Raw genomic sequence first — 10,898 nt, forward strand, 5'->3', positions numbered from 1 at the left:
ACACTTTTTACTGCTGACCCGACGTCCATATAATTGTAAGTCAATGATCATACTCTTAACATTATATTATGTTTCAAAAAAGGCACCAAAACAAATATGATTAAGTTTTAAATTTCATCGAAAGATTATAAGTAGAAACAGGCACCGCCACCATACCATACGATATACTAAAGATTATTATTATTATACAACTTCAGCGTATTTGGATGACAACAATCCGTGGTAGCGACCCGTTAACCTCTTTCAGGTATTCTCGACCTAAGATGTTTAATTTAAATATTATAAAACGTATTCAAATGTATATTTACAAAGAGCAATCCCTAAAGTTTCTTGCTCATTCTTCTCAGGGGAATCTGCCTTAAGAACGAGGAGTACAGTTTAATCAATATGACGATATCAAGTGTAATTTGCTTACCTATCAAATAAAGATTATTTCATTTTGACCTATTTATGCTGCCAAGCAGTAATGTAAGCATTGCTGCGCTCCGGTTTTGAAGGGTAAGGGTGCTGGTGAAATGACTAGCAAGTGGGACTTGTCAACTTATGTCTCAGCGTGACGATGGTTGTTGAACTGGCAGTAACCCTCAGATCTTTGCGATTTAAAAAAAAGATTTAAAGCTCTGAGTGGCACTGTAGCTGCTTTTGGAGGCGCGTCGCTTACCACCAGGTGCACGACTTGTTCGTCCTGTCACTTGATATCATAAAAAAAACTTTAAACTCTTTGTAGCGACTGCTTTGGTTCGCTCCAAAAATGTTTATGTGAATGAAGAAATCATATGAAATCTGTAGCTCAAATGGACTCTGCCTACCCAAATGCTCAATAAGCGAGACTGTACAATAGGATAATAGTAAAGGTATAGTAATGACATAGTAACATAGTCATTACGAAATATAATGAGCTATTGTTCAATTGATACTGACTGTGGTTAACAGTGCGTGAACAGTTGATTTCTTTATTACTCGTTTAATAATACAAAAATTCGCAATTATTTTGAAGACTTTAATTGATAATTTTAATACTACACGTCTCACGAGCACTGGTAAAAAACCGTGTTTACTTAAAGCAAGGGCAATTCATACATTTTATAATCGAAACCTTCAAATAAACCTGTATTTATTCAAATCAATGTCTCCTTGTTTGTAAATTCAACACGTCTTTAAATTTGAAGTGCTTTTAGCTATTATTAAAATTGAAATTCATTTAAAAACATGACGAAGTTGCATCTTAAATTCATGGGGATAATGTTTCGTTTTCGTACGCACAGTACGGCGAAACTAGCTCCATCTAGTAGTACCAAAGTTGTATTAAGAGTTTTTAGAGAAATGCAAATGTGTTGATGTAGTCAACAGTACATCCAGCTATACACTTTTGTTTCAAATATTACCTCCAGTGCAACGTAACAAGTCCGTCCATGTGTAGCTTGATGTGCTGCTGTCTGTACTTAATATTTTGGAATAAAGTTGTGATGAACCAACTAAAAGGCAGATTAGATTTTAGATTTGATAGTTCTGGAGATAATACAGTTTTTGTCCCATTTTTCCACTGTTTTGTCATTTTTAAAGCTGTCAGCGTGGTATCTATGTGCTCATTAGTGCTGTCATCTATGTCTATGTCAATGTATATATAACGTAGAGCATAGCGAGTAGAGAGTCTAACGTAGAGCTCCTTGTGAAAGAGTTCCTCCAGGATAGTACTGCCATCTTACCTATTTTTGCCGCCAAGCAGTAATGTCAACATTACTATGTTCCGGTTTTGAAGGGTAAGGGTGCTGGTGAAATTACAAGCACATGGGACTTGTCAACTTATGTCTCAGGGTGATGATGGGCAGAGTGGCACTGCAACTGTTATGGACAGGCGTATAGCTTACCATCAGGCGCACGACTTGTTCGTCGCGTTACTAGATATTATAAAAAAATATATACCCGCAGAGCGGGACACCTGTCACTTTATTATTGTTTTAGAAATAAAAACCAAAGCATAAGACAGTTTCGAAATGTTTTCAAAAATTAAAAAAAGAACTAATCTTGTGTAGTCTGGTGGACTGGCTTTATATATTTTTCGTTTTATTAATGTCACTTGTGTCCTGTTTTGTCAAAGCGGGACACGAAACTAAAAAGCGGGACTATGGTCACGTTATGTGTACAGTAAATAAAGAAAATGTATATTTTACTGTGTTATTGGATGGTTTGTTGCTACTCAAGGGAAACCTGTACTAGGTTTCCCTTTTCTATTGTCATAAGTCCTTTTTTTTTGCTACATTTTTATGTACACAGTATGACTGCAGGATTATTATTTAAATAATGATCTCTCTTCCTCTTAATATTAATCCTCATTCCATGTTTATATTTACATTTCAGGCGAGCCTCTAGTAGTCCAGATGGAAACTATGGAGAAGCAAGACAACGCGGAAGTAGCACTTTTGGGCGACAGCGGCTCCCCCCGCCGATATGCGACCTCCGAACTCACGCAGTTTTGGGTGGTTCTTAAGAGGACATTGCTTTTCAGTCGACGAGACTGGGTAAGGCAATTCTTATTACTTATGACCAGAGGTCGCCATAGACGCAGTATATTTAATAATGTATGACTTTTTATAAAAAAAAAAACATTATCTCACAAGTTTGTGGAATATTCTACAATGACATTTGCAGGGTTGCCAATTTTCGTAAAATTTTATTTAGTCATGTATAATTGTTGTCGATAGTTTTATCAATAGATTGTAAAATAAAATTGTGCCAAAAAAATCTGAATTGTGAAAGTTACGACGTTCTAATTATTACTAATTGCGTTATTGTATTCTTTATTCTTATTTTGACAATTGGTCTATCAGTATCGTAATCAATTTTAAGTTATACGACTGGCGGATTTGATTATGTATATTAAATTCAAATGGGAAACTTTAAAATATGTCTTCTATTTGTATTATTTATAAACATTTTGCTAAATTTAGTGCATGTATATGTATGTATTTTCAAAAATTAACAATTCAAATGAACCTTTGCCCTGCAATTGAACGAATTATAGCCCGATGATGATTCAAATAAAACACGTTCGACTATTTATTTCATAAGCGTAACCAATATGCAGTCGATAGTCGATATAATATTTGTCGACTGCAATCACTAGCTGCTTGCAAGCGAGCAACACTTTTGCACAATGAACTGTCATTTTACTCCAACTTCAAAAAATACAGACTATATCTATTTCTCAAGTTTAATTGAAATCGGTTAATGGAAAATGGATGAAATCCAATAAACTGGATTTATCCCCTAATTTGCCACCCTTAGAGGCGGAATATTTTTTCAAATTTCAATGACCACTATTGAGTTGTACTCCATTTCCAAGAAAAAATTAATTTTAAATCGGTTCACAAACGCACAAAAAAATGTATTCGAACAGAGAACCTTCCTTTTTTGAAGTCGGTTAACTACACTTCAAGGAAGTAATACACATAGAGTGGATAGAAACTCCATTTGAAATATCGCAATTGTTGTACCTACTGTTGTTGTTTTATATGTGTATCTTGCAATTACTCTACTACCAGTAGGCATTTGTACGAAGAGTTCTGTAATAGTAAGTAAATAGTACATTGTGTACTAAAGGACGATAATTAAGAAATTACTAACGAGAGTGTATTAGAATCTATTTTTAATAATTCTAGGTTGGTATTGTTTTACCGTCCGTGATACAATGTTTTTCGTCACGTTTGCGATGTTTATTTCTTGTATGATAAATATGGTTCACAACAATCATGGTTTTTGTTTTTTTTTTTTAATCAACAGATAGCCAGCTAGCTATTTTTCCATAGACAATACAACTCGATATAAAATGTTGTAAAAAGCAAACACGCCATGATGGATTGTAAAAAAAAATTGTAAATTTTTATGCAGAAAATAATTAAAATTAGTTCCGAGTTCAATCAGATCAAAGGAATTTTCCTTTGTGTTCAATCTTTGTATTGATACTAATTGATGAATTACCAGCACGGAGTCTTGCTGCGACTTAATAATAAGTATTCTTTAGTGACTGTTATCATGAGATATCGTTAGGCTCCAATTACATATGTATATTACAAGCTTTGGCGTCGCGGCTCATGCAGGATGGGGGTGGGATTCATCGCGGAGGACGCTTGCACGTTAGAATTTATTCTACCAAATACAGATCTAATAAAAACTGTCAGACAGTACTACAAAAACTTAAAAGTTTATTTTTGGTAAATTTTATATGTTTTGTAAAAAGTTATGGAACAAAAGTTGTTGTTTAAGATATTAATATTTCCAAAATAATCCTGTATATAAATAGGAGTCAAGTCAAGACAACCATTGTTTCACACGTTCATGGGTTTTCCTATCGTTAAGGTAACACACCTGAAAGTCGAGTTTGTCTATTTCTAAGTACAGAGTAATGTTTAAAATTTTCTTATATCTTTCCAGACGCTCATGTACCTGCGTTTGTTTGCCCACGTACTCGTCGGATTCCTGATCGGGGCTCTGTACTACGACATCGGCGACGACGGATCAAAAGTGCTCTCCAATCTTGGATTCCTCTTCTTCAACATGCTTTTCCTCATGTACACTTCGATGACCATCACTATTCTCAGTTGTAAGTATATTAATTTTAATTTCAAGTCGATATTGAAGAATAAGTAGACTATAGATATAGTCTCCTAGTAGATCCGGGCAGTGTTGCCATCTCATATTATTAAGATAGACATAAGCGTAAGTGGTAGAGAGAAATACGTTGATTTATAGAGATATCGTACCGCTCATGGAAGAATGGCATAAGTGAAGTTACGTCAAACATGTTCATTCTTCATTGGATACAGAAAAATATAACGCACATCCTCTCCAATTCTAGTAACTCTATCGACTGATATTGTAGAAAGACGTACATGAATTGGAGAGGATGTGGGTTATATTTTTCTGTATCTAATGGAACAATGAACAAGTTTAACGTAACTCCATTTATGCCATGCTTCCATGAGGTGTGCGATATATTTATTGTTCGGTCTCGTGGGAGTTTGATTGATATAGTCGAGTCATCGAGTATATAACCAGAAATTGAGACGAAATAAGGGCCATATATTCCTGGTAACACATTAGCGATACAGCTCTTATAAATATCAACTCTGGTTTGCACTAAAATATAGACAGGCCAACTACTGACCTGTGTGTACGTCTCCGTATATTCCATAAAATATTTTGTATTTATTGTAATAAAGATAATATCTCTAACAATGCCGTGCTGTTCTATTCGGTGGTGTGGGAAAAACAGCAAAACATCTAGTTACAAAATAAACGGAATCACGTTTCATCGGTAATTAAATATGAAATATGTAATTTTGCAGTTTTCGTCCATTATAGCAAAGCTCAAGTTAACTGGTCGATTTGAAGTGAAACAAAGGACGACACCCGTCAATTATTTCGAACTCGGGCTAGCCAATCGGAGCGCAGTTGTCACGGTAATGATATGGCAGAATAGTTTTCAAACAAATTAAATGACATTTCGTCTCTATTTCTGGTTATATACTCGATGAGTCGAGTATTACTCATTTGACAGTAATTGTTTCGGTCGGATGTCGGATCGACAACGTGATTTAATTTTAGATTCGAAAACATAGTTTCATTTATGTATTAATGTTGGTGGAAATTCGTAAATGGCATTGGATTAATCATATTTAAGTATACTATAATTGTATTATTTGTCCGTGAATTTTCCTAAAATGTAAAAATAAATAAATTTATCAAAATTTTTGTGAAAGTACTCCACTAGTTTGTTATAACTATTAATACAAAGATCGAACACTCAGAAAAAGTTCATTCGATCAATAAAAATTTAAATACAGTGAATAACGACATCTCTAGCCGGGGCTGGTAGCTGTAAAGGTATCTTACTGGGTTACGAAATATCATAGATTGCTCATAGATGGCGCTACTCTGCTGGTTCGTTCCGTGGCTTAGTTGGTAAAGCTTCTGGCACGGTATGCTAGAAGACATCGGTTTGGATCCGGCTGGATCGAAGGATTTTTTTCTGAGTACTTATCTTTGTATTAATAATTAGAATAACTTAATATAGATTAAAGGGATTTGGTAATAATTCATGAAAATTGTTTGCATTTTTTAATCAAGAGGTGCCTATTACACTGTGTAAGGGGGGGCTACTCTCGATCTCCGTACGACATCCATCCGAAACAATTCTGTCAAATAAGTAATATTCGACAATATTACAAGACAAGTATCCAGTATGAAGCTTCATTCGCATCACGCGTCTTTTCATTTGGTCAAGTATTGCTTATTTGGCAGTAATTGTTTCGGACGCATCTTGTGTATGCCTAAATAAGCTGTAAATTTTACTACTATTTTTATTATATTAAGCGCAAACTATAATAATTATTTCATGGTAAAAAAATACACTTGAACCGTCACATTGATTGAACTATCTATTCATTCGTTAGCCAGATTTCCCGGAGTAAAATGAGTCAAAACTGATGGTGGTGGCTCTTTGAAAATAAAAACAAATTGTATACATTTATCATTTACAGAAATTATTTCAAATGTCACAGATCGAGACTACCTGCAATAGCTAAGCAGGGAATCTGGAATCTGTATAAATTAACCTTTAGCCTAAAGTATTTGCAACAACGCTTTTATTCATGAAATAATAATTAATGTTTTCATTTCCAGTTCCTCTCGAGATGCCTGTGTTAGTTAAAGAGCATTTTAATAGATGGTATTCTCTGCGTTCTTACTACCTCGCTATCACCGTGTCTGATATACCTTTCCAAGTAAGTGTTCATTTTAATCTTCTTAGACTCGGCTACATTGGCAAAAGCGCTAAACTTCTAATGTACATTAAAATTACTTAATGCAATGCAAGCAAATATGTCCGCAGTTTCGTATTAAAACCTTAACCTTTTTGAAGTATTTTCCTAGACTCTATGGTAATTACTGTAATCCTGCAACAGATCTCTGCATCTGCTTCGGCACGCTTTTTCACATCTGTGTCCGTTTCTGCTTCCACAACTTTTGTAACGGCACTTTAATCGAAAGTTTTCAATGTTTGCGACGTATGAATCGCGCACGCGGATCAGTCGGCGACGTGGCAAACGTTTATTAGCAGTTTTGTTTTATTTTAAATGAAATTCTTCCGTAAGATCTCTATAGCATTTATACTTCTGCTTCCGCATCCGTTTCCGCTAAGATTTACCTTTGACACCTGTTTCCGTTATGACACTCAGTTCTGATTATAGGCGATATTCTGCATAATCTACGTGGTGATAGTGTACCTGCTGACGTCACAACCCCTCGTGTGGTTCCGGTTCGCCATGTTCCTGTCCTCGTGCCTTCTCATTTCGTTCGTGGCGCAGAGCGTCGGGCTTGTTGTCGGCGCTGCCATGAATGTGCAGGTACATATTTATAAAATACTTTATAATACTTTCATTCATGCATGCATGTGGTAGAAATTACTGAGTCCGTGGTTGGACAACGAATCCTGTATTGAAGGAAACTATTTTTTATTTTATTTTTTTATGATCGCAAGTAACAGGACGAACAAGTCGTGCGTCTGGTTGTAGGCGACACACCTGTCTATGTATAACGACTGTAGTGCCACTCAGAGCTTTAAATCATAAAGATGATTTGAGACAAGTACACAAATCCTATGTGCCTGTAATTCCACCAGCACCCTTACCCTTCAAAACCGAAACGCGGTAATGCCCATGTAAGGTGGCAGTACTTGACGTACTCTTTCAGAAGGATCTCTACTGCTATTAAATTCTAAAGACCTTACCTATTTCCGCCGCCAAGCAGTAATTGAACATTACTGCGTTCCGGTTTGGAAGGGAGCTGGTGAAATTACAGGCACATAATAGTACTTGTCAACTTAATATGTCACATGGTGACGGACACAGTAGCAGTGCCCCTAAGAACTTTGTTATTAAAAGCTCTTAAGTGGCACTGCAACTGTTATGGATAGGCGCGTCGCTTACCACCAGGCATACGACTTGTTTGTCCCGTCACAGTATAATCTCAGTACAGAGTACTAAAAAAAACCGACCTCAAAAGTACGTGGAATTACATATAATTACCAAGTTTTATTGAAATCAGTTACCGGAAAGTGCGCAAACCCGGATTCATCGCCTAGTTCGCCACTATACGGGACTTGACACAGGAGATAATAAAAATCGGTTCTCATTACTCAAAGTGTATTAAGAGTGAAAAACGCCTTGAATTGGAGAATAGCAAATTCAACCATTAAAATAATTGCTGCTTATAATAAAATTTAGGTGCTATTTATAAAAAAAAAATCTTCATGCGTGAACATGAAGGATGATTTTCTTCAAAATTAAATGGTACCATTATGGAGGTACCCTCTTTCCAACAAGAAAAGAATCATGAAAATCGGTTCACAAATACCGGAGTTATCGCGTAACATACATACAAAAAAAAAACAACATACCGTCGAATTGAGAACCTCCTCCTTTTTTTAAAGTCGGTTAAAAAGAATTCTTGCGGCGTCATCATTGTGACAATTTTTTTTTGTGAAACAAAAGTCCATTCGATTTGGTTTTTAGTACAGCCATAAAGTGACATTCTTTTTTGCAGAACGGCGTGTTCCTAGCGCCAGTAATGTCAGTGCCGTTTCTGCTGTTCAGTGGTTTCTTCGTTTCTTTCAACGCCATACCTGTATACCTGCGCTGGATCACGTATCTCTCTTACATCAGATACGGGTTTGAAGGCACTGCACTCGCTACTTACTCTTTCGATAGACACAAGTTGCAGTGTCATCAGGTACGTAATTTTACAATATGAAAATGAAATATTCTCAGTACAGAGTACTAAAAAACCGACCTCAAAAGTCTTTCATCCCCTAGTTTGCCACCCTTAGAGGTGGAATATTTTCTTCAAATTTAAATGGGACTACTACTCTTTCCAACAAAAAAGTATCACCTAAATCGGTTTGGGGTTATCGCGTAACATACATACAAAAAAAAAATAGTCCAATTGAGAACTTCCTCATTTTTTAAGTCGGCTAAAAAATAAAGTTTATTAAAAAAAAAATTGTGTGCGCTTTACACTTAATATTAACTAAGCCGAATTTTACAGACCACGGCACAAATTAGCGGTGGCCCCCGCACTAAGCTTTAGGTTTCCAATGCGGGACCCCGAATGGTAGACAACTTATCTTTACATAAGTCAAAATTATTTACTATGAATCAAAACACGTATTATTAAAATATGAAATTTAGGTTTCAAATTTAAAGGGCTCGTTTCAACGGCGAAGTGTAATAATGCACATAATTAAAAAATAATATATGCGTAGCTTATTTATTGGCTGTTTAATAAAAAAAGAAATAGTGCACTCGCATGCTAATTAAGTCTATCAGCGCTAAAGTGGTATACCACCGGCATTTAATTTTTATTTCTACAATATTAAATAAATTTTCTACAATATTTATTATAGTTATAATTATTTTATAATTGGATGCCATTTTTGTGCATTAAAAAAAATCACAATTAAATAGTTTTTGTACGTACATGAAAATAGCAATCAAATATACCTATACATACATTCAATTCATATCGTCTTAGTACTCCGTTACGAGTTGGCACCAGCGCGGCCGTGTCGTGTGCGATCTTCTTCCAGTTCTCTAAGTGCAGTTTGCCTTACCTTAAAAGTCCTTAAAAAAAATACAAATTTTTTTTTGATGTCTAAAGTTTTTTTATACTTTTCGCTTTCAATATAATATGTGATAAAATTAATTTAAAATACATAATTTACACAAAATGTCGTTTCGTCAATCCCGGTATCGCGGGATTTTTTCCATCGAAAAGCGCATGTCTTGTTAGCTAGCAATCGAATTATAGGTAAATAAGCATCCGATTATGGGACCGTTACTCATTAGCCAGATGTCTCGATTACGATTGTCGATGGAACCGAAGACCATAGCGAAGAATTACGAAGATATCGTTGTTCTGGTAGTATGTTTACACTTCAGGAAAGTCTTTATTAATTTCTTGTTTTAGACATATTGCCACTTCAAAAACCCTCAAACAACACTGGAAGAGCTGGACATGCAGGACGCAGATATCACCCTGGACATCGCAGCTTTATGCCTCATCTTCGTGGTCCTCAGAGTGGCCGCCTTCCTCTTCCTGCGCTGGAAACTCAAGTCCACTAGATAAACTGGTCTTTAGCTTCTATGATGCTTTGGGCTTTGATTCGACAACTATAACAAACATTATATGAATTGATGAATGTATTAGAAAAAACCTTTATTATAGCAAATGTAAAATAATATTGAATGACACTAAATACAAAAAAGGATTTTTATAGTTTTTAAGTTTTTAATATGGACTCATCCGAAGAACAGAATCTGATGTGAATATAGAGCGAAAATAGAAATACACAATCTCGCTATTTATAAAATAAGGCCTATCTATAGGCGTTTACATAATTTTTATATCTCATTACGTTTCGGACATTTAAAACCGAACACCGGTCGATCTGATATCCACAGCGAAGGACAACGAACGAAATGTACATTGTTCTTCTGAGGATAAGCAGTCTTGCACATAGGCCTTTGTTCTACGATATACTCAATTGTACGCTAAATGCAATTGTTTACAATGCATACAGACAGTTAAAATTCTTCCTTGAAATTAAGCCTTACATCGACCATATACGGTTTTCATTTGCTATATCTACATTTGTCAGGTTTAGTGTTTATTTAATTATGTCATGTCATGTAAAAATACTCTACTATTAATATAAAGATCGAAGAAACACGAGGAAAAATTCCTTCGATCCCACTGCACTTCAAACGAGTCGTTTATTCGAACCCCAGTCGGATCTAAGGATTTTTTCTTTGCGTTTTAATAACAGGTTTAGTGCTTGTCTA

At 35.4% G+C, this 10,898-nt stretch overlaps 1 protein-coding gene across 1 annotated transcript in view; it reads left to right on the plus strand.

The window, feature by feature from the left end:
- Positions 1 to 10,271, plus strand: part of LOC113227220 (ATP-binding cassette sub-family G member 1) — a 72,891-nt gene extending 62,620 nt beyond the window's left edge. Inside the window, exons 8-13 of the mRNA XM_026460117.1 lie at positions 2,359 to 2,519; positions 4,432 to 4,600; positions 6,682 to 6,782; positions 7,248 to 7,403; positions 8,602 to 8,787; positions 10,024 to 10,271. Of these exons, the coding sequence (XP_026315902.1) occupies positions 2,359 to 2,519; positions 4,432 to 4,600; positions 6,682 to 6,782; positions 7,248 to 7,403; positions 8,602 to 8,787; positions 10,024 to 10,182 (932 nt within the window). The 3' untranslated portion in view covers positions 10,183 to 10,271. The remainder of the gene's footprint in view (positions 1 to 2,358; positions 2,520 to 4,431; positions 4,601 to 6,681; positions 6,783 to 7,247; positions 7,404 to 8,601; positions 8,788 to 10,023) is intronic.
- The last annotated feature ends 627 nt before the right edge of the window (positions 10,272 to 10,898 follow it).

Source organism: Hyposmocoma kahamanoa, unplaced genomic scaffold (genome assembly GCF_003589595.1).
Source record: "Hyposmocoma kahamanoa isolate Upper Pololo Valley unplaced genomic scaffold, ASM358959v1 202, whole genome shotgun sequence".
NCBI classification, from domain to species: Eukaryota; Metazoa; Arthropoda; class Insecta; order Lepidoptera; family Cosmopterigidae; genus Hyposmocoma; species Hyposmocoma kahamanoa.